Source organism: Bidens hawaiensis, unplaced genomic scaffold (assembly GCF_021521415.1).
Source record: "Bidens hawaiensis isolate Kalapana, Puna unplaced genomic scaffold, B.hawaiensis_p1.1 tig00025819_1, whole genome shotgun sequence".
NCBI classification, from domain to species: Eukaryota; Viridiplantae; Streptophyta; class Magnoliopsida; order Asterales; family Asteraceae; genus Bidens; species Bidens hawaiensis.
This window is the reverse complement of record NW_027494148.1, coordinates 133,567-159,276: the sequence shown is the minus strand read 5'-3', so window position 1 is coordinate 159,276 and position 25,710 is coordinate 133,567. Positions and strand designations below refer to the sequence as shown.

The 25,710-nt window shown below is 32.2% G+C and overlaps 1 protein-coding gene across 1 annotated transcript in view; it reads right to left on the bottom strand.

Moving 5' to 3' along the window:
* Window positions 1-13,766: 13,766 nt before the first annotated feature.
* The window catches only part of LOC143572378 (vacuolar-processing enzyme-like), a 30,502-nt gene continuing 18,558 nt past the window's right edge, over window positions 13,767-25,710 (bottom strand). The window contains exons 8-14 of the mRNA XM_077057558.1: window positions 16,354-16,564; window positions 15,813-16,022; window positions 15,580-15,727; window positions 14,820-14,871; window positions 14,654-14,744; window positions 14,460-14,536; window positions 13,767-13,938 (exon numbers count right to left, since the gene is read on the bottom strand). Of these exons, the coding sequence (XP_076913673.1) occupies window positions 13,767-13,938; window positions 14,460-14,536; window positions 14,654-14,744; window positions 14,820-14,871; window positions 15,580-15,727; window positions 15,813-16,022; window positions 16,354-16,564 (961 nt within the window). The remainder of the gene's footprint in view (window positions 13,939-14,459; window positions 14,537-14,653; window positions 14,745-14,819; window positions 14,872-15,579; window positions 15,728-15,812; window positions 16,023-16,353; window positions 16,565-25,710) is intronic.

The following is a 25,710-nucleotide window of genomic DNA, read 5'->3' as shown; positions in this document are numbered from 1 at the left end:
CTTAGCTCCTAAAAATTACTTAGCGGGTTCATTGTTAAAAATACGTGGATCTTTAACTGAACCCAGCCCGCCTTCTTTTCCCATATAACCGTAATCTCTTACTTTCTATCCATATATTGTCAATCAAAACCTTATTGATTTTCTTTTGCTGCACATTTCGACTGACTGAAAGCTTTCTTCTATTGATGACTGGTTCGTATTGTTCCGATTGTACCGTTTATGCTCTCATAATTCTATTTCACTTTAGTTGTTACCATATTTTTAATGTACCGTCTACTGTTGTATCGAAAGAAATATTTAGAGATTTATGATTTATTTTTAAGATTGTGAATAGTAGTCGTAATTTAACGTATTAATTAACTACTCAACTATATTTATAAAAAGTTATAAATTACAGAATTTAATTTGTTGTCAATCCAACAAATTCAAGTTTTTCGTTTCTTCTCTTTCTTTTTGGGGGAGACAAAGCTGCAGCCAATTTAGGGTTTCCAAAACACACACAACTCCACCGCAATTGAGTATGAGTTTATGCTTATAGTTAGTTTTGTTGAAAACTTGAATTTTAGGGCTAATGGAACATCAAATATTATATGTTCACAATATCTTCATGTTGTATCTTGTAGGTTATATTAAACATAACAAATATGTTATTTGCCAATTTATTTGTTCTACACACTGTTAAAAAATTTGATGATTACACAACCAAATATGAAAAATTATAAGAATCATTGCATTCACAAGTATAAAATACTTCTCATACGACCGTATGGAAAAGTATGTTTTTCTATTACTTCATCTAATTGTTTCTTCATTTGATTGCTAAGCATTTAATGCGGAAAAATGTCGGGATATCCGTCAAGGACCGATATTTGAGATATCGCAGTGAGTTATCAGTGGGATATTGGTAATTTTAATATCATGTAAAATTCATATATATAGCAGTTTAACACTAATAATTCAATATACTCTCCTACCCTAAGCAGTTAATGCGGAAAAATATTGGATATGGGTTATTGCGGTGAGATATCGGTAATTTTAATAGCAATTATTATTATTATTATTATATATATATATATATATATATATATATATAGCACTTTTAACACTAACCATTCGGTATACTCTCCTACTGTTAACAAATTATTCTTTTGCAATTTGCAAAACACTAACAATTGTAACAAGTAGGAATTGATTAAGACTAAAAACACTAACATTAAACACTAAAAGTTGAAAATTAAGACTTAAAACACTGATATTGGTGATATATTGGTGAAATATCGGTCAATATCGCCGATATTATCGGTACCGATATTTCACATGAGGACCGATAACCGAGATACCACCGAGATTGACTGCATAGCTCCTACCATTAACAAACTAACCTTTTGCAACTTGCAAAACACTGACAATTGTAGCAAGTAGGAACTGACTATTAAGACTTAAAACACTAACATTGAACATTAAAACTTGATAATTAAGACCTAAAACAGGAATATCGGGAATATCGGTGATATATTGGTCCAATATCGCCGATATTCTGATCGATATTTTACCAAGGGACCGATACCAAGATATCACCAATATATCTATCGACTGCATATTTTGATTGCTGTTAAAGCGCATTTGACCTCTTTCACCAACAATTTTCGCTAATTTGGCTCACTAGTTCATCTAATTATTTCTACATTTAATTAATCATAGGAAGTAACGTAATTCCAATTCCAAATTGCTTTTAGTTTAAATAAACTATTTAAGGAATGCGGTCCTATGTTTAATGCAGCTACATCAATGTGGAACTTTCGTTATACATGCTTGCTTTTTTTGCTATTGGCGACCATTGCGATGGTGATGACGCCAGTTATACTTCCACGTGCCGAGCTTGCAGCAATGTTGTCCAAGTCACGTTTAAATGAGAAAGAGAATCGCAAAAGATGGGATGCTTTACGAGCCATCTCTAACCCTATTAAAGAGCAAGATATTTATCTTTCTCATTTGTGGGAACATGTAAGCATTCATGTAGGCTTTCTAAATACAAAACCTTAATTTTTGCCATTATCTTTCTACACTTATATGTGCAGTACAAAAGCTCATCAATCTCAAATCGGCCCACAATCGCTAAGGAGATCCTCGATGCGGTCAATAAATTGGCTTATACAGATAGCAAGATTGATATGATTGGGTTGCTTCTTTTGGACCAAGAAAGGGTTGGTCAGTTATACGTGCGGTTAAAGTCAAAAATCCAGATGACTCTCCAGGTCTCAAATTTACGGTACGTTCAGCATGTTTTGTATATTTCAACTTCATGTTGCATGGCCGTTTTCTTAATGAGAATTGTTTAAACTGAAGGTGAAGTTGTTTGAAAAGCATTGCGGCGTTCTAACCGAACACCATATGAAGCGTTCATTGGCCAACATATACAATTATGCGGTTGAGAAGAAAGCAGTTCACGAAGCAATTATCCTTGCATGTGGCAGGCCCAAAGCCAAGATACATGGTAACTACACGATCAAATTATTGTTTTAATGTTTGTGTTTTCTTAAGCTATCACTTGAGCCAATTATAGTTTGTATCAAGAAGGATCTTAGGCGCTCTCTAATGTAGCGTAGTTGACCTTATAAATCTAAAGATATTTTAGTTTTCAGTAAAAAAGTCAAAGTTATGGGTTTTTGGACTTAAAAGGGGGTGTTTTTACTACTTGTCACATAGATTTGAGCATGATTAGAATATTGATTGTTTTGAAACCACAGGAATTAATGTGACAAATCCGAAGATAAACATTACTCCTGCTCCAGTTCCGAGCACTTTCGAGTACTGCAGTCGTCTTTTCGTTAATGTTGTTCCAAATCATTTCAAAACATATCAAGTTATGGTGGTTCCGTCAAAGTTCATCCAGAAGAAATGGCATAGCATGATTCATATTTGTTTGCATCGGTAAGTAAGATGTTTATGGGTTGAACATGATGGGTAGGTTTGGTAGTTAGTGAAAATAGATTCACCTTGAAACATGTGTTTTATGTAATTTGTGATAACCTTGAAACAGTCTAAATGGGTTGGGAAAGATAGGGTTGACTCGTACATACTTATTTATATTTAATGCGTTAATTTGTGATCACAAAAGCTACGTATTACTATAAAAGTCAAAATTTTTGATAATATGATTTTGGAGGTTGTATGTTAAATATACACTGTGATTGATCACATTTCTCTTTCAGCTAAATTACTTTATTTGACCAACATGTTTGAAATTATAAACGTAACACTAAGTAAATTTTCACCTCTAGTGGTCCCATTTATAGTTTCTTATTGCACTGAACTACTGAAGTTTTATGATTTTAAGGATAAGAAAAAAGGTTTTTATTCATAAAGGAAGCTGTTTGTTTGCAGGAATGATTCTCTGGGATTATGCCAATGTGAAAAAAATGCTTGGAGATCTATTCAAAATGGGTCTTGGAGTTCTGTTATGCCACCTTATGAACAGAAATTTGTTGATTGCTCAGATTCCACATTTTGTAACAGTTACTCTTGATGAAGGTATTTGTCTGCATTTTCTTTACTTTTTCGTATATTTTGACAAATAAAATGTCAAGTTGCTTTCTTACTACTAGTTTTTTGCTTTATACTTCCATAGATGGTAGTTTCTGAAAATTAGTAACCTAATTACAAGAACGATGGTTAGTTTGGCCAAATATTACCGTTCAAGATGTCATGACCCTGCCCCTTTCTGGTTTCTGCATTTTTATTCATTTTTTGCATTTTGGTTTCCTGCAGCGGCACCTGCATGGGGATGCTGGTATGCATGGCTTGCCGGAGGAATTGTGTCACTATTTATGGTGGTTAGCAAGTGGGTATCTTTTACCATACAAGTCTTACGGTTATTGAAGTTTTAATTGTGCTGATACTTGTTTGCCAGGTACATTTTGTTCAGTTTGTCAAATGTGCCATTGCAGTCATGTGTATTTTAGTGGTATGCTATATGACCTTCTTTTATTTTTTATTATTTTTTTATTCAGTATTTATTTTCATTGTTCAGTTTTCTGTGTTGAAAGTTTTAAAATTATTAAGCTTTTGGTTCCTTTTCAGGTTTATATCAGCACTGCTTTGCCTATGGCAGCAGTCTGTTTAGCTTTATATTACCTGATTGCTTTTATGTTGTAAGTTTTTTTCAACCTAATTGGATATGCATTAACACACACACACACATATGTGTGTGTGTGTGTGTAGTGCTATTGTTAATATTACTATATCTTTTGTAGTCCTCGAATATTATCTAAGAAGAAGTTGTGGCCACATACTCTACATGGACAAGGTACATTACCCATGAAATTTCTTCACCTTTCTTTGCAATTTGTTATGTAATAAAATTTTAGTTCCTCTTGAACCAGTGGGATAACGGGGTATACCAAAGATGAATACTATGATAAATCTGACTTTTTGAATAAAGTAATTTAGAAGGTTTGGTTTTAATGTTTTATGCCTAAGAAAACACATGAGTTTTCTGCATACACCCATTTGATCAGTTTCCTTTTTTAGTTTTTTCGAATGTTGTAAAAGTCGCTAGGCGGACCCTATACGACCAAGTTGGGAGTACTCGGAGTACTTGATGAGTACTTGGAGAGTACTCGGACATGGTAAATTTAAAGAAAAATAATTTTTGGATATTATATATATGTCAAATATCATAAGTTACTAATATTTATTACAAAATACGTTACCACGGATATAAAATAAGAAAAAAACACATCTTTAAATTCTTAAGTATTCTAAAAAGTGATAATTATTAATTAAAATAAAGATATTCATTGTTTAATATTATAGACATAGGAATTATGTTTTATTTTTTAAGTCAAAATTGCCTCTAGTTAACCAACTAGATCCAATTCTGAACGAGGTTGACCAAATCTGATCGATTCTGAGTAATTAAGGGGAGTTAAAGAAAGTCACCTTGGCAGTATACCTTGTAGCGATTTCTCAGCAAGCACTCGGCCTTGTAGACCTACTTTTACAGCGTTGGATTTTTGTTTAATCTTTGACCTGTTTGAGATTAAAAAAAAGAGGAAATCGAAATTGACACCTCTAGATCCTTGTCTTGATCTCCCAAATAAACATTGTAACTTCAGAAGATATTTTGCCTCTGCTCTAGTTTTCTTGAAAAAAATCTAGGCTATAAGTTATGTATAGTGGTCGTCACAGCCTGCAAAGAATTGGTGAGATGGAATACATCTCCTTTTGGCAACAAAACTGAAATTATTTATCAACTAGTCATTACATTGTTCTTATACATTATATTCAGTGGATCGTTTAGTCATTATGTGTTTTGATTGATGAAGGAGCAGACAATGCTTTAGGAAATGGCGGGTCAACAGAAATTGAGGACTTCTTAGTTGCGTTGATAGATTCACCTCAATTTGATGATTGGGTGCTCAAGAATGCTGAAAGAATTCGTATCCGTCCAGTAGTGGATAAGAAGTAGAGTCAAAACTTGTCCAGAAACTTGATACTCAAGCAACCATTCAGTTGTGTTTTGCCTTGGTATATGATATACACAAGTTTAGCATTAGCCAGTTGAAATTACATGTTAATAGCCCAAGTGTTAAAACCCCAAGTTCCAAAGAACTTTTCTCAAAAACCTGATCTAAAGTATCATTCATCGCCACTGTTTTGCCTAAACTTGCATATACAACAGCGTATGGCAATAGTGTTCGATCGTTTGCTCTTTTTGGGATTAAGCAATGAGAAGTAGAGGTGCACAAATCGGGTTTTTCAAATACCCGGGTTCGGGTATGACCGGGTATTGAAAAATCGGGTATTGGCAATACCCGGGTCGGGTTTGGGTCCGGGTATTCTCTCTAAAAACCATACCCTATGCGTCGGGTTCGGGTCAGGTATCGAACCAGGTATTTGAATACCCTATTTTCGGGTATTGAAAAAACATGTTTTTGGGTTTTTCTGAGCTTTTTTCGGGTATAGATTGGAATTTTTTAAGGGGTTACAATTTTTAGGGGTATTTTCAGGTGTTTTTCAGTTATTTTTCGGGTATAGATCGGATATTTGAAGAATCCGGTTTCGGGTATTGGAAAAACCCGGTTCCGGGTTTTCGGGTATTACCGGGTATAAATCGGGTCCGGTTCCGGGTATGGGTTTTGGTACTGAAATGCATACCCTATCCGTACCCTACGGGTAGGGTCGGGTACGAGTTTGGGTATTAAAAACCCGGGTATAAAAAAAACCGGTTCCGGGTATTTTTTTCGGGTTCGGTTCCGGGTTCGGGTTTTTTTGTGCACCTCTAATGAGAAGTACTTTTTAACTATTTAAATCAACAAAAATTTTGCTCACTTCCAGCTCTAAAATATATTGGAACAAGATAATGTAGCATAGAATGCAAATTTGTTGTGTGGTCCATAACATATAGAAAAGTAAGATGGATGTTGTCCGTCTGTGACAAATTCGTTATGTGGTCCGTAACATATGGAAATGTAAGGATGGATTTTGTCTTTCTTTATGTTTAGGCTGTCATGGATGGTTGGATAAAACGAGTTTTTTTTTTTTTTTTTTTTCTCAAAACGAGTTTTTTTTTAATTAGTGTAAGTGAAAATACTACTTACGATTTTGGTGTTCTTTTATAAATACTACTTAACAACTACTGTTTTTATCAGTTATCTTATATTCAACTTTAATCAACATGTTAAGAGTCTTTTTATATTTTTTAGTTAATTATTATCTATTTTTTATTATATTTCTTATACATTTATATTCCATAAATCCAATATCTTATTTTTTATATTTTTTACCAATCAGCCTTTCTTTTAACTTTTTACTAACTCGTTATGTATCTTTTCTTTTTATTTGATTTTTTTAATATATTTATCTTTTTGTTGTTTTTTCTTTCTAAAATATTCATTTTATGAATTTGGTTTGAGTTTAGTTTTGGTACCATACCAACCTTAACTGATATCGATTGAACTCGTGTCGAATATCGATGCAATGATTGGGTTTTACCAATGCTTGCATTTTATCGATTTTTGTTGTTTATTTTTAATGTGTTCATTTACAAATTTATATTTTTGATTTAGTTCTGGAAGTGTCATAAATGCTGATACCTATCAAATTCGTTCAACTGAAGTTACAAACGTAGTTATGTTATTATAAGTTGTTCAAATGAAGTTACAAATGTAAAAAGAATAATCAAACTTTTAAACTTGACCTGCTATGAGTTTCAATATAAAAATACTATTGCTACTGAGTTAATATCGGGGACAAACAAAAATAAATGATATCAAATAAATCGAGTTGATACTAGTCTCAAAAACATAAAACAAATTCAAAACCGAGAAAAAAAGGTCTTTGCAACGAGCTATTAAAACGGAAATGAAAAATTGATTACTAAAAAGGTATAAAAGCACTATTTCAAAAGCGTAATCATAACTCGATCATAGGTTTTCTAGCTTGAGTTTAGCTTGAACTCAGCTGTTTGTTATTTATTAATTGATTTATATGTATTTGTGGTTATTTTTGTATATATCTTAAATACAATTATTTATAAACATTAATTATTTACTTATTTATTTATTGTTATCATAATTTATATATAATGACTATTATTATACAAATATATAAATTACTATGCCATATAAAAGTTATAATATGTAGTTTTAGGTTTACCTTGGGTATGTTTGGCAAAACTAGTTGGTGTTTGGAAGCTGGTGGCTGAAAGCTAGTAGCTTGGTAGCTGGTAGTTGTAGTTTTTTAGATATATATTTAAGTGTTTGATAGAATAGCTAGAGCTTTAATAAAATGACCAAAATGGGTATAATTAAAAAAACATAATACTAAATGTATATATCTTGGAGGTTATTTAAGTAATTGTAAATACTAAAAGAGGTTGTAACATTTTCTAAACGCTACTTGTAGGAGGTTTAAGCTTCAAGTTTTTTCTCCTAACCTAAAAGCTTCATGCTCATTCAACCAAACAAGGTTTTTTTTTATTAAGAGTTTTTTTTTAAAAAAGCTTGAAGCTAGAAGCTCTTAAAAGGTCATAAAAGATTACTACCAAACATACCCCTTGTATGTTGGTAATATTTTAAAGTGGGTAAAACGATGACCGGAAACGTGAGCATTATAAAAAAAGAATTAAGGAAAATTTGTCAAAATAACCCTTTTGAAAATGTATAAAATGATCTAAATGGACATAATTAAAAAAACATAATACTAAATGTATATATCTTGGAGGTTATTTAAATAATTGTAAATACTAAAAAAGTTTGTACCCCCTTGTATGTTCACTCTCCCTCCGTACCACGGATTCGGTCTCGACGGTATATAAACCAAGTTTTAGAATTGTTCCGATTAGGTCACTAACCCACCAGGCCGCCGCCACCGACCACCAGGCTTGGGTTTTCGGAGTTGCATTTGCGTCTGCGGGCCTGCACGAGTTTGAAGAATTTTTAGTCCAGAAACCCAATTTTGCAACCCCCCCTGCGCGCGGGTAGGAGTTGTAATAAAACACATCACAAAGCTTCAAATGAGTAGTAAATGTTGCATCTTATAAACCACTTCTCATTTTATTCCCAAACCAATGTGTGACAAGTTTTATAACTTCCATTTTTAAGACATTCATTATACACACATATAACCAAACTTCCAACACCCTCAGACCTTTTCATACATACTTGGGGATGTTGAACAAAACACTAACGCACCACCAACCCTCCGTCAACAGTCAACCACCCCCTCATATATTTGCATTTCTAAAATCAGACCAAGTCCCGCAGCTATGCAAACAAGATCCACCGGTTCGTCAACCCACACAAACCAGATCCGGCTATAATAGTTTAACAATTGTTGTGAAAGTTATGTTATCACATACATTTACATGCCATATATATATGCAGATTGCATGGTTGTGAAATGAGCAATATCAGGCACTACTTGCTGAATTCGTGGGATTTCAAAGGAATTAAAATTAAAATCTCATGACATGACGTATTCATTTCATTGGAATTGGAATCTTAATTCCATTTTGGTGTGTTCGGTTGTCAAAGAATTGGAATTGGAATTCAATTCCTTCAAATTTTTTTAAATAGAGGATTCTAAATCTTTTTCCAAAATGTGAAGAATTTCAAGTGAATTCGTTAGAATCTTTTCTAGAGTTTTTTTTTTAACGAGAACAACGAATAAAACATTTTAGTTTTTTTTTTTACTTTTTTTGTTTTCGATTTATATTTTGAGTTATGAATTTTTTATCATTATTTTAAAATATTTTTTTGAAGGGTTTTTGATCTTAATAGAAAACCCCTAAAAAATAAAATAAAAAAACAATAAAAAATCATAACGCAAAATATAAATAAAAAACAAAAAAACTAAAATGTGTCCGCCATTATTGTTGTTAAAAAAAACTCAATTTTAATTCATTTGTCAAACAAACATATCAAGAATGGAATTGGATTTCAATTCCTTCAAATTCCAATTCTTATTGGAATGTTCATATTCCAAATCCAATTCCTTTCAATTCCAAATCCTATGCAAATTCCAATTCTAATTCTATTCTATTCTATTCTGTGAACCGAACGTGCACTAAATATTTACTTGAAATCCTAAATGGTTATGTTGACACGGCAAGTCCGTTATCTCTAATACCGGCGAGGGCTTCACACCGCCTGAATTCGTTGTTGAGGTTATAGTATTATTGGAGGCGATGCGACAGCGGCTATGGTTGTTGGTCGGAACGTGGTAGATTAGGTGGTGGTGGTGGGTATCTGAAGGTGGTGGTGGGTTTGTTATCTGAACCCGGAACAAGAAGTCTTCTTGAAACCTTTTTATTGTGATTTATATTATTTATTTTTATTAATTTTTAAAAACTATATAACTTGCTAGGTTTGAGTTATTCAACAATTGTGATTTATATTATTTATTTTATTAATTTTTAAAAACTATATAACTTGCTAGGGGAGTTATTCTACAAAGGCCAACAAAAATAAAAAGTGTTAGAAGTTATAAATAATTGACATGTGTCAAACGAGAATCAAAGGAAAAAGAGTATAAAAATAATAGTACATATTTTTTCTCTTCACATGTAAGTCACATGTCAATTCCATTATGATTTTAAAGCGTCTACAACTTTTCATATGATATTTAGAAAAAAAAAATCATCATAATAACAAGGTTTTTTTATGATTATAACTTTGTTATATAAAAATTAAAACAAAAATTACGTCAATGTGTCTTTTTGTTTGTCATTGTGTTTTTTTTCAATTGTGTCTTTTTGTTTGTCATTGTGTTTTTTTCGTCATTGTGTCTTTCAAATCATCATTGTGTGTTTTTTTTAAACGTTAATAATACGGTTGCGTAATAATAATACGTAAACATAATAATAAAATAACAACAGTTATCTAATACATAAAGACAATGATGGATACATATTACAAAATAACCTGAAACGTAAAACACAATGATAAATACATATAATACAATGACCTGAAATGTAAAACACAATGGAAACTACATATTACACAATAACAATGAACGTAATACTTTTTTTTCTCAAATTAAGTGAATGCCACATGTCAATATTGAACAAAAGAGAATGAACATATTACATAATGACTAAAACGCAATGATAAGTAGAAAGACAAATGATGAGCACAAAGACACAATGACAAACAAAAAGACACAAGACGTAATCTTTGCTTTTATTTTTATCTTTAATATGAGTACAAATTGATAACAGAATGACCAAAATTCATAATACAATGCATGGAAGACCTCAATTAAAAAACACAATAAACAACCAATAATACAATATTAAAAACCCACTATTTTTTTTTATTTTTATATAACAATATGATATTCATATTAAAGATAAAGAAACGCTTCTATTATGGTGAATTCTTTTTTTAAAAGGAATGCTGCATGAAAAAGTTATGGGCGTTTTAAAATAATGGGGAATTGACATATATCTTGCATGTGGAAATGGAAAGTTAACAAAAGTGAGTTTTACCTTTATGCCATTCGTATCAACTTTTTTCTGTTAAATTAATCTCCACCGTTTAAATATAAGATCAATGGATTAGATTCATTCCCACCATTCTCATTTTTGTTGTCATTTGTATTTTAACTTTACCGTAACCTGCTATACAGGTAAAATATTTTGAAAAAAAAAAACTAAATAACCTATCATTTAGGAAAAATACATAGGATTGAAACAATTTTAAAAGTTAAATGACCCGATTGAAACAAATTATTTTATCAGTGACTTAGTTGGAATAATTCTAAAACTTGGTTACTATTTAGTAGAGTAATCTATTTTTTTATCTACGCGCCAACATAAATTTTATTCAAAACCAAGCGAGTAAAAAAAACTTTGGTATAAATTTGACCCACTCGGTTTTGAATAAATCTTATATCCGCACGTAGATAAAAAAAAACCTGTCTTAACAGTGTATTTGAATTTTAGTAAAACTTTTTATTTTAAAAGTTATAAAAGAAAAACTAATTATGAGTAAAATTAAATATAATAATATAATATTAAGAAAAATATAAAAAAAGTCATAAAAACTCATCTAGACTATTTTTTACATAAAATAGTCGTCTCGACCAGTTTTGTAAACTATTGGTTGATACCAACAATCTAGTTGTCATGACTAGTTTAAAATATATATTTCTGGAATTATTTGCAAATAATACCTAAAACTAGAAACTTGTTTATGAAAATACCTATTTTTAGAATTTTCCATCATACTTTTTTTCTCTCCCTCCTACATTATCTTCTACCGTCTCTTAGACCATCAACCTTCTACAACATTGTCGAGTTACAGAAGCAATGGCGGAGGCACAATATGGTGGCCGAACCCGGTCTTTTTTTGGTTTTATATATAACTTGTAGTATTGAACTAACAAGCGAACCCATTCTTTTTCGGCGAGCAACCCAGTATCATTCTAAAAAAGTATTCAAACCCATTAATTATGAAAAATTTAGATAAAATTTTTTTAGTAACTAGTATTTAGACCCGCCACCGTCACGTTGCGGCGGGTTGTAAAACCGAAAACACGAACTTATCACTGATTTGCTTTGAGTGTAACTCCAACGACATCAATGAACTCTCAGGTGTCTAAATAATGCTCGCTACTCTACATGGAGGACATTTAAATAGTGAGATTTTAATAAATAAAACATAAGCATTAACTAAAACTAAATATATAGTGTGTGATAGATGATAAGAAAAAAAGGTTATCAATTTTTAACATGTTACACAATCAACCTGTTAGGTTCAGATATGGCTTTAAGATGGTTGCAATGGAGGTTGCAAGTGGAGAACCCCACGCTTGCCGTCCTCCGATTATGCAGGTTCTGACATATATATATTTTGTTTCCAACTGTTGTTTGGCCGGTGACTGTCCATTTTTTCCAATAATGCTCTATTTAAGACAAAATTAAAGAGGAGAGAGTGGTGTAGCTTGTAAAAATAAAAATAAATAATAAAAGTCAAACCAAAGCAATATCATAATTTATGGTGCCGACCAACTTTGTCCAAAAGATGTCGGGGACGACCAATTGGAACATGTGTCCCTTTCTAATTGGTAGATACTTTTCACCCGACAAAATTGCCAAGTATCTCGCTAGCATCATCGGATTTTAGACGGATGAAGACGAGCCATTACTCGCAGCATGGGAGAGATACAAGAGCCTTCTTCGACGATGTCCGTGCCATGGATTGAATAAGTGGCTTCAAGTCTAAACTTTCTTCAACGCTCAAACTAGCCAAAACAAACAAGCAATCGATCAGGTCGCTGGTGGAGATCTTGGAACCAAATCTCCGAATGAGGCATTCGAGATCCTAGAAAAAGCTGCCAAGAAAAGCTTTGCCTATAATCCACCTCGATCAACCCCATCACACAAAGACATAAACCATGTCGACAATAGTACCTTCACAAGTCCAATATTTTGGACCCTAAAATGGAACCAAAATTTTAACATGCAAGCCCTACATTGGACCCAAAATCATTAGATTATGTGCTCGATAATTTAATATAGGAATTTAGACTTTGAAATTGTTTATGCATTCAATTAATCAGTCAAAATAAAAGAATATCAATCAAGAACAAAACCCTAATCTTTTAGATATTGATTCCTACACTCGTGACTTCATAAAAAGATACAGTTGAAACAAGAACCACCCCTTTGTATACAAATTAAAAAGAATCTTCAAGAAAGTATTGAAGATTGCTTGAATCGATGGCTGCTTGCGACGATTTCTTCCTGGTATGATAATCTAGGAAGCTTGGATTTTGCAGAGATGACGTGAGAGATTTAATTGTCAATCACCGGTTTCAAATGTCAAATCTATGAACCACAATACAAAAGTAACCTTCTCTATTAAAACACTAAAAATAGGAACCAAATATTTACAATATTGCCATCTTCAATATTAACCATGGATCAAACTTAATCAAGGGTTAACAATTTCCTGGTTAACAATTTTATGCTTTGAAAATATAAGAATAATTACACAATAATTTGTATCATGTTCATCTTCCGTTATTGATATGTGTTCGTAACACCAGTTTGGGTTTGAGCTTTGGTTGACATTTGATGATTTCTAGTAATTCACAGAAGAAAAAAAAAATACTTTGTAGACTACGGTGTTACCTCGTATTTTGAATAGGAGATATGATTTAAGACCGCTAAATCATAATTGCTACAAAATAATATATGTTATGCACAATATATCAGTCTGCCAAACTACCTTAGCTCTAAACAACACTATCATTCATCATCCAGAAACATGTATTCTCTTGTGGTTCTTCAACATCCACTCTTTGAATCTAGGGAAAGACACCCACATGGAAACTTGATCGATAGTCCAACCGTCTTCGCATTTCTCCCATGGCAACTTTCTTCTCCTCATAAATAATTGTGGAACTCTACATGCAGATCTTGAGGTTCTAACAAACATGTTAGAGATCATGAAAATCATAATACAATTCAATATCCTAATATAATCAATAAGGAGTTGTTTGTATTTAAGTTTCGAAAGTGATTATGAGACAGAATAATCATCAATCAAGTTTAATAACGCATCCGGCAGGATATAGTGTTCGGTGTGAAGTTGGATCAACAAATTTTATAGCAGTTTTCTGAAACTGACTATTAACATACAAATAAAGGGTATCTGTTTATCCAAACATTAGGGTTTGATTGTTGCAGCTTCAGATAAGCCGATTAAGAAAACAATCCCATAAGCAGGAAGAGTATCCAATTTAATTAGAGAATAACTGGGGTAATGTATCTAAAGGTCAACCAAGTATTTAAAACATTACATTAAGGCCACACATATATCACCAAACTGATACTGGCCCTGGTGTGAGTCCGTGTAACCTTTAAACACATGGCCATACGTTGTATACAATCTAGCTACAAATGCACTAAAAGCAGGACTTGGAGAAGAATCAAGAATACAACTTACATGATGTAATAGATCACATAATGTAGTGTGAAACAGGAAACAGCTGCTACCGTAGCCCGTGGAGAGCCAACATAGTTCTGAAAAGGAACCAATAGGATATTAAACATGAAAAATAGAAAATTCTTCAGCGTCATGGCCTATGTAATATGTAAATCAACAATAAATCAGAAAAAAAAGATGATCTAGTCACTGACCAGAAACGTAGTTGTGGCAACAACAATTTGCATGGTCCAGTTACGTAATTGGGCTATCTCATTATCATCCGCATCTTGATTCATGATGTCCCTAAAAAACATGTATGAGAAAATCATCGTCTAAATCTCCAATAACCATAAGACTGGTATATCAAAGGAGACTCACTCGCTAGCAGTTCCAAATGCAATGAATCCATGTGGCACTTGCTGTTGTGGCTCTGCACCAAACATATATTCAGACCAAATGGCAAATGGTTGCATATTAGAATATAATGACATACAAGATTATGACTTCTTGAACCATTAAATTTCATGTCATACACGCTCAAATGAATACCCTATTCATAAGTAAACCAGCAACTCAAAACGAGTTATGTGTAGAACAAAAACAAACGACTGAACTTCATCTCAAAAAAAGATCTGCCATAAAATTATACAAACAAATCAAAATACCTTGGAATAAAAAGTGAATCAGAACATTTGAGGTCCAAAAAAATGTACCAAACAGAGTTTAAACCATATATATCAGAAAGAGGTTTTAGTGCAAAAAGAAAAAGAAAAAAAGAATTATTCTTTTTTTCAATTTTAGAATACAATAAAAATGGTTACGGTGCAGTGTTTATTCATCTATTTTAGCATTACAAAATTACATAAAGTGAAACACATAATCAGAATTAACACCTTATATGTTGCATCATCATTTTAGCACCTTTTATACCATTTAATGCACTTATCAAGTTTATAAGAGAGATTAAGTCATTAATCAATCTCATTTCTGACATCTCCAAAGAAGATAGCTGCATTTCTCATCACCAATAAAACTACTTTCCTTAATTAATCTTCACTTGCATAAAGTGATTCAAGTAAACACAGAATCAGGATAGTAAAAAGTAAAAACAAACAGTATAAATAGATCATGCAGTTACCAGGTTCGATGATGTTCATGCCACAACTAAGGATAATTGCTTCCTCAATGGCTTCCTTGGTTGCCAAATGGCACAGGTTTGACCTAGAACTTACATGCCTTAGGCCCTTAAAAGATGGTAGACCACAATGCTTTTCAAACAAAGCATCCTACAATAAAACTGCTCTCATTTGACAAAGATACAAAAGTGGACAAATACATTATTTACATCATATTCGTTGAAGTTAAACTTACGACACTTCGGGAACATTCCAAGTAATCCAACACATCCATAAGTTCAGGCCGTTCCTCATATTTTACACGAAGAAATGCACGGCCCTTTTCTGGTCCAAATAATATGAACCCAATCATGTCTAGCCGCCTATCCCAAATTGCTATTTCTTTTAAACTCTCACTCATCTCATTGACAATTTCAAGTCTTTCTGATCTTGATGAACCTTTGTACTGCACAAGAACCGTCAAAGAATACCAAAAAACTTATCTTTTGTATCTATAATGCAAGAAAATGATTAAACAGCTCCTCTAATAGCACTAATTTGAACTAATCAAACACAACCAAAGATGATCAAACTCCAAAGGCCACATGTACTATTCCTTCAATCATTAACGGTACCGTGGAAACCTTAGGATATGAGATTAATTAAATTTGGATCATTGATTATTAATTCTTGTGGTAAAACTGTCCAAGAGAAGTCATCGATTGTACTTCATTATTATTATTTTTTTACGGTAACACTTCTAAGAAAAAGAAACAAGAATGCAATGTAATACTTACACGATTCCACAAGTCGTAACGATAACCTTCTGCTACTCTTATCATGAATCCATCCTCAATGTGAATCTGGTAAGCGGTGGTTTCGAGTGGTTCCCATCTCGAGTCGTTTGCCCGAGGCAACGGATTTGACACACAAGTGATACTAAGCAGCACGCGGGCATCATCATAAGCAGCAACCAAATAGCACCACAACTCATCATTAAAGCAGCAACTGATATCATTAAACAGCAGCAGCATTCATCAATTCGATGCACGTATATTGACTTGAACCAAAGGATTAATCAAAGAGAACAACTAAGCTAGAATCGAAAGTCAAACCCTAAGTGCACATATGACCGCTTGTGAGTAATCAAAGAGTTTAATTAAAGGTTGCAAAACCCTAATTCCACCTCGATTAATCATACAGAGTAACGATAAACAAGAAGATACTAAGAACAAAAGGCAGACGTGAATTTAAGGGCTTTGCTTTGTAACAGAGGTCGATTTTTTGCTTCTGGTGTTCGGATTAAATTTTGGTTGCTTTGTGAAACGCCTACTTTCTTTTCATCCGTAAAAAGTTCTCCAAGTCGGGTTTCGGGTTTTTTTCATCAGTTAACAAAATATAACTAATCGATGATTACAAACAATGGTTGTCATTAGGGGTGAGCAACTTAACCCCTCGTTAAACCGAACAATAACCGAACCAATTTTAACCGATAACCGACATAACTGGTGGGTCGGTTTAATGAATTTTTAAAAACCGCTAAATACGGGTCGGTTTTGGTTAAAATAATTCCAAAACCGCTATAACCGAACCGACCCATTTATTTAACCAATAATATGTTTAATATGTTCGGGATTAACTTTCACCAAACATGTTGTTGGATTATATCATTTTGATGTTTTTGGTTCAACGTTTGTTATCAAATTAAGTTAAATTCTATTGTTGGATTATATAATTTCATTCTTTTTTGAATATTTGGTATTAATATTATGGATTATATATCTTTAAGATTATGTAATGTCGTTTTTTTGTAATAATTGGTATCAAACTTTTAATTGCATTGTTCTGATTACGGTTAACCGACCCATAACCGGCTCACTACAAAACCGATTAACCAAAACCGTCATAACGGGTCGGTTATGGTTATCCATTAACCGACATATCGGTTATGGTTATGGTTTTTGCTCAAAACCGCCCCAAACCGACCAACGCACACCCCTAGTTGTCATAGAAATAAAATGTCTTAAATAGTTGTTATAAACTAGTTTTGACAAAAGGAGAATTACAGTTTTTGTCTTTTAACTTAACTAAATTATAGAACGAGTCATTTTTGAAAATGGCTTTCACATATTATTCTTTATTTGCTATGTTTGGCTCAATTTAGTATTTTATACTAACAGTTGTTAAGTTTTTAGTTAAATCACCCAATATGAACGGCACATAAGGGCATTTTAGTTTTTTTAGCTTTGAAGAACCATTTATGTAAAGATAATATAAATTGTAACTTCATAAAAAAAACTAATAGGGGCTATGTAAGTATATACAAGGAACATACCTGTACAATAACAAAAGTAAAAAAATATATATATATCAGCTGATTTCTATAACTAAATTAGCCATAGTTAACTAAGTTAACGGGGTAACTATAGCTTTATTATATAGCTGGGTTAATCGGGGTAAATTAAATTACATTGTTCTTAATTATAAACTTTAACGAGGTTGTTTAAGATATTAACGGGTTCTAACTGATTTTGCTAAACGGATAATCTAAACTTTTTAACATGCGAGTCCGGGCATCATAGAGTTAGCTTATTGGGCTTGTTGTTTGGACTTGCAACACTGCTCGCCAATTGGGCTAGGGGTTCACCTGGGCTTTTCGCCAACTTTTTAACATGCGAGTCCGGGCATCATAGAGTTAGCTTATTGGGCTTGTTGTTTGGACTTGCAACACTGCTCGCCAATTGGGCTCGGGGTTCACCTGGGCTTTTCGCCAATTGGGTCGGTTTGCTAATTGGATCTTGCTCGGGCTCAACTGAGCCCATCCCTTCCTACCGTTCGCTATAAACAATTCGCTGGAGATGGCGGGATTCGATCCCGCATCCCCGAGCTCACATCACAGTGCCTTAGCCACCCGGCCACCACGCACGACTATGTTTGTAGCTCCATTTTAAAGCCTCTTATACAATGCTTCAGCTTGTACCTCATTTTTCATCTTTTCCCATTATATTATTATTATTATTATTATTATTATTATTATTATTATTATTATTATTATTATTGGTGGTGGTGGTGGTGGTCAAGAATTTAGACTCACTAAGACTAAAGTTCGATCTTTTATTGGTTCGTTAAACCCGATTTAGCTAGACCTTAAGATTCATAACGAATTGGACACAAAGGAATAAGCTTTTATCTTGAAACGTGCTTAGTATGTACCGTGTTTAATAGTTATTTATTTTGGTTTTGTATAATGAATAATTATAGGTTATTTGATAATTAGTTAGATATATTTAAATTTAAACTAAAACAAAGTTATAACTTATTTATTGATTAATTTTTTTAAATTTCGTTGCGTCTACACTCATTTAAAGTTAATATTATTTAAAATTAATTTTTTGTCTTTATAAACTTCTGACTATCATATATTTTTATTACGAAAAGAAAACTTCATTTAATATTTTGTTGTAGCTTTATATACATGAGTTATTTATTTAAGCCTCCTTAGTTTTGTTTGATCAGTAATAGATTCACTCATTACTGTATCAATATTATTTCAAGGAAGGCTATATGAAAAGAAGAGTCTTTTATTGAGATATACGACTTTATGTAAGTTAATTAATGTTTTAAAACACATTAGAATATGTTGGTTGTTGCATGGTCCAAGATTTTAAACTATAGCGCGCTGAGTATGACAGATACACCGAGCCGAGCATTAAAATAAATAAAAGAAAAATTGTTTTTAAATAATCCTACCTGCTATATTGATGTAATATCTATGTTTCTACATATTGGAACCCAATTTTTGACAAAAAATAAAAAAAAAAAAATAAAAAAAAAATAATCCTAACTATTACCTATTGGTAAATAACATGTCCAATTTTGCACTTGGCTGGTGGCGGTCCTAACTAAAGGGGTATTTGTTTTCAACGAGCCGCGACTAACGGATGTTAACCCCGTTAGTGATTTGCTGACGTGGACCTTCTTCTCCGGCCGGAAACCTGCAACTCGCCTCCATTCTCCCTAATATTGTTACAACGTCTCCCTCTCTCTATCTTTCCCCTCATACGAAACCTAACCGACGTGTCGTCGTTGTTGTCTCCGGCGAAGTCCACCCTCGTCAATCGTGCGTCATTCGAGGTAGTTGACACTTCATTCGACTCGTTTTGACCTCTTTAACAAAAGCCCTATGCTTATTTTGTCGATCGTGTAACATTGATTTCGAATTTTTGAAAATAAGATCGGGTTTGGTATCTAGGGATTGGCCATGGAAGAAGATGTAATGTACTTCATTTTCAAATTTCCGATGTGTTTTGAAGAGTGAGGGAGACGGTGTGATGATATTAGGGAGAATGGAGACGAGTTGCAGGTTTCTGGCCGGAGAAGAAGGTCCACGTCAGCAAATCACTAACGGGGTTAACATCCGTTAGTCGCGGCCCGTTGAAAACAAATACCTCTTTAGTTAGGATCGCCACCAGCCAAGTGCAAAGTTGGGCCTGTTATTTACCAATAAGTGATAGTTGGGATTATTTAAAACCAATTTTCCTAAATAAAATGGTGATGGGGACAAAACTTGAAGAAAGTAACTTTTCTTTATTTCAGCTTTTAGCATATCATTATGAACCGTCGCAAGAAAATGCATTTTGGTTTCATTGTTAACAAGGCTTGAATGTGAAACAACACGGGGTACATGTATAAGTTAGTTTAGGTTTTGCATTGTAGATTGCCTCAGCTCGTCGTCGGAGATTCTTGTTACGGTCATACGAGAGCGTGTTGTACGAAGTGGAGAGGAAATGGGGTGGGTTTTGTTTGTTGAGTTTTTAGTGCACAAAAGAGTTGGTAATCAACTGATTTAATTTTCATATGTAGGCAAGCGGACAACAAGTTACGTCGATATCCCCTTTTGAATTGCAAAACACAAACTTTTAAAAACTACATTTGCTGATGTTGGAGTCATAACATTACTATGAATGACCCGTTAAACACGAGTAACTCCACAGCTTCAGACACGAGGAAATCAAAAGGAATAAATACATGTTGGTTGTCAAGACACGCCTTCTCATGTTTAGTCACCTCCTGAAGCAGCTTTTAAATCAGCTTGATTGACTGTAAAACCACTACTCCCTAAGCTCGTCAGATAGGAAATCAATTAGATCACCGGTGGTGATTGTGTAGACTGGGTTTCCCAATTTCCATGGTATAGTGGGTGAGGCAAGACCCGTTTTATAATAGTGTTCAAAATATCTTGACTAGCAGGTATTATTAATTAAGGTATGGTATTGATCTTGTCAGCTTTTTTTTACCAAAATAGATTGAGAGGAAAAAACATTTATTAAAATAGGTATTTTGAAAAATATTTATTAAATTAGGTTTTCTTTAAGATAAGGTCAAATTTCTCACTTGTTAATATTTATTTTTCTTAAGAAAATTTATTTAAAAAAAACATAGATAGAAAAAATGAGCTGAAAAATAATAAATCTTACATTTACATTTTTCTCTATTTTTTTTTCAAAACTACTAGAATGTGTTTTGAAAACTATTTTTAAATTTATATTTTTATTTATTTTACAAAACCGATTTAAATAAAAGTTATATAATTTTTGATATCGTAAGTTTTACGGGTGTTGCTATCGTAACCGATAACAAACCAAACTGATTTCAACTGAACATCGACACAAATATCAGCATTCTCGGAACCGATGTCTTTTTTCAAATAAACTTTTATTACTTATTAATTATTAAACAATTTTATTGTTTGATTATTATCGATAATTATGAATAGTTGTTTTTTCTTTCAATCGAATCATTGTCAATTTTATTTATTTGTTTTTTTTTTAATTTTTTAGTTTCTATCTTTTATTTTATTTTTATTAATCATCCTATTATTCATTTTATTTGATTGTTATCTATAACTATGAGTGGTTGATTATTCTTTTTCGATAATTTAATTTTATGTACATGTGTTCCTTTTCTTTTCTTTATTTTAACGTTTTTATATCAACTTTTATTTCTTTATAATGATGATATGAAAAAAAATACAATGTTGCATAAACTTAAATAATTATTTATTCGGTAAAAAAATGAAAAAAAAAACGATTTATGATTTTTAGTTTTGATGATGAATGCAAAATTTTCATTTGGTGCTATTTGAATAAGAAAAATGATGGTGCTCGAACACACCGTAACAAAATGTTAAAAATTTGAAAAAATAACATATATAAAAAAGGAAAAAAAACAGCATTTAAATAAAAATTAAATTTTATTAATTTCCAGTTAGATTTTTCTGTCTATGGTTTTTAAATAGTAAATTTTAATTGAATACTTTCTTAACCAATAAATTTAAGAGTGAGAAAAGATAAGTTTACCAAAACAACCTAATTTAATAAATATTTTTAAAATCACATATTTTGAATTTTTCCTCCCAACCTACTATGGTAAAAAAAGCTCGTCATTTGTTTGCTTTAAAAAAACAGAGAAAATATTTTGGTCACAAGCACTCAAGAACTGAACTGATACACGAAATAGAAGACGGTGTAACAGTGCAAAAGTAAACTGCTTTTGATCAAAAGAATGACCATGTTCTTGGACCTACCCTATCCATCTTAGTTTTGTTGTTTTCTATTTGACTAAGGGTTTTTACATATTTTCTCGTATTAAACCTATTAATTTCTATATTTGCTCAAGCCTAAAACCACAATTATATATTTCCCTTTTCATAGTAAATTACCCATTTACTCCTATTAAATTTACAATATCTACAACCAAACAATTAAAAAAACACGGATTGAAAAATAACACTACCGGAAAAACTAACATTTCGACTTCTTTCTTCGATCTTCTTCTTCTCGGACGCCGGAAACCTGCTCGTCTTTGTTCAACGTTGGCTACCTGACTTCCTGTTCGTCTTCCATGCCATCTGGTATGGCTCTTTTTAAGGGCTTTGTATCTTCTTTTTTTAGGGTTTTGTAACTTTTTTTTCTTTGTTTCAGTTCGTCATTCATTCTATTCTTTTTTTTATGCTTGATACATACCGACTATTGGTTTATTCATATAGGGTATGTTCAAAACAGGCGTCTGGCATATTTGTTTGAAAACAACAATAAAGAATTGAATTAGAGAAATATTTGTTCAATGCATATGGTGTCTGATTTATTTATTTGAAAAAAACAATAAAGAATTCAAATATACAATATTATGTGATAAAATATATGCATATGCCTATAAACTATGTAAAAAAATATTTGTTATATTTGTTAATGATTAAAAAATCGACTCCAATTGAATTTATTAGCTTTAATATGTTCTTTTAGAAAGGGGATACATTTAAGGGATTACTCTATAAAATAGTAGTCAAGTTTTAACTTTGTTCCAATCAGGTCACTAGTGTAAGGTTTTTGTTCTATTTAAGTCACTTAGCTTTTATTTAGTGTTTCAATACTTGATATTTAACCTAGATAACAGGTTATCTAGGTTTATTATGCATTCCTCTTAAGTAAGATGTAAACACGTGTACTCGTTGTAAGTTACCAGGTGTTTACTTTACACTCCTCTTAAGTTAAGAGGTGTTTATTATGCACTCCTCTTAAGTTAAGAGGTATTTACTTTACACTCATCTTAAGTTAACAAGCGTTTCTTATGCACTCATCTTCAGTTAAAGGTGTTTATGATGCACTCCTCTTAAGTTAAGTGGTGTATACCATGCACTCCTCTTAAGTTAACAGGTGTTTAGTATGCACACATCTTAAGTTAACAGATGTTTAGTATGCAATGTCAAAATATTTAAAAAATTAAAAAAAAACTAGATAACCTGCTTGCTATCCACATCAAATATCTAAGATTGAAACACTAAGTGGTCCAAATAAAACAAAACTTTACACCAGTGGCCTGATTGAAACAAAAGTAAATTTTGGTTATTATTATATGGAGTGATCACTATATTTAAATAGTTCTTTAGTTAGTTCATTAAAGGGAACAATAGCTATTTAATTAGTTAATTTCAATAAAATGGGTAAATATGCAATATATATGAATTAGGAATGAGAAATATGTAATTATATTTTAAGGGTTGGATAAATATGTAATAAAAGAACTTGGGAGAGAATACATGTAAATGTCCACTTTATTATATTTACAAGAATAATTAAACTAAGTTATTATATATTATTATTTAATATACATGAATATTATACTTTTATTTATTTATTTTCATTATTACTGCTTTATTATTATTATTATTATTATGATTTTATCTATGCTTATTATATACATATAAATATATTTTTGTTTATATTTTTTTACAGCCATTTCACCATATAAGATGCTTAATGGTAATATTACACACTATTGTTACTAACTTGTGGTATGGATATGCCTTAGGGGCAGGGTCGGTCCAACGCTTTTGGAGACCCTAAACGAACAAAGTTGTGACCCCTTTAAAAAACTTTTTGTTGTAAACTCTTTTACTTTACCTGAGCTTGGGATCGACAACAATAATAAAAAATAACAATGATAAATTAGTTTAATGCAAAAGCCTAATAATAAGCGCAATGCATTATGTTTTATCATTACCAATTAAACGAATAGCAAACATAACAATGATAATAGCAAGTAAATTACCTAATTTGTATTGTGTGATACTTAATAGAAAGTTCAATAAAAACTGAAATTAGCTAAATACCTAATGCCCTAATAATGATAAATAGCAATTTAACAATGCATGAAGTCTTGTCTGAAGGTGGGTCGTGGGCGTTATTTTATCGATTCAGTTTCATTTAATTTTGGGTTCTACACATTTAAGATGATTATTTCTTTCGGTCCAATCAAATACACATATATAACTTTTATTTAAAAAAATTGGGGCCCTATTATATATATTGGTGGCTCTAAGCCTTGCCTAACCTTTTAAGTCTATAGATCCGGCTGTTTATTTTGCCTTGGGGATTAAAGTTCAAGTTCATGGCTTGCGTGGAATGTTTTTGAGTGGATAAGTTTATCATATTCATATAGTAATGTTTGTAAGAGGTGTTATACTTTGATCAAGTAATATTAACAATGGTGTTAATGCTATAATACCTTAGGTGATATTCCAATATATAATCATACGGTGAAAGATCACATGTTTGGGGTGGACAACGGAACACACAGGTCTTCAAATCAAATCCATATATTGTGGGATGTTTAATTTATTTTTATTTTTTTTAGTTGATACTTTTAGGACATGTAAAAAGAATAAAAAACTTTTAATGTGTTTGCCAGTTTCGGTTTTAATTATAAATGAAATAGAGTAAGGTTTCCAGCATTTTAGTTGCCGTACATGTTAAAAGAAATTTTTGAGAACGTATTATTTATAGTTGATGTCACACCCTGACTAGCACAATGCGGAAGCGTAAAACGGGAATGTAACAGACACCTCTGGTATCAACACATTGTTTATAAAGAAACATTACAAACTAATTTACATTATATTACATTTCTTCGTTCTATCATTGTTTTACAGTCTAGGTGGTACAAACAAAACTAGTTTGTTAACTAAACATTCTTACTACTAACGCCTTTGCTTCTATTCACATAGCATCAACCACACATCCTGGGCAAATAACAGATCACCCAATCATTCTGATTTATGTACACTTGAAAAGCAGTTTAAAACGGGTCAACTACTAGAGTTGGCGAGTTTCACGAGTTTCAAGGAAACAGTAATGAGTATTCACAAGTCAGCACTTGTAATCATGAAATAAGTATGTATGTATGTATGTATGTAAATGATGTATGTGATGTAATTATGCTAAGCTACAGTGAAGCCTGGACTGTTCGTGCTGCGTGCCTCCATTTCCCACGCTCAATCAATCACTGTGGCCCCTTTCCGCCCACAACATGCCCCGGTAGCTATGTCTAACACTATATAGCTGGTTCGTAAAAATATGGACTTGTGCAAACGGGATAATATCTCAGCAACCGTGCTAGCCCCGCCTGGGTTTGTCAAACCAATAGTACTATTCACAAGCCACCGGCTCGAAGTTAATCACTGTGATCGTGGGGACTTTCGTGTGTTAGCACTTAAATAATTCACATCATCACATGTTTCAGATAAGTATATAGATATAAGCAAACATGTTTTTCACCCCAAACGTTCGTAAAATAGTTTAAAAGTGGGGTCATGA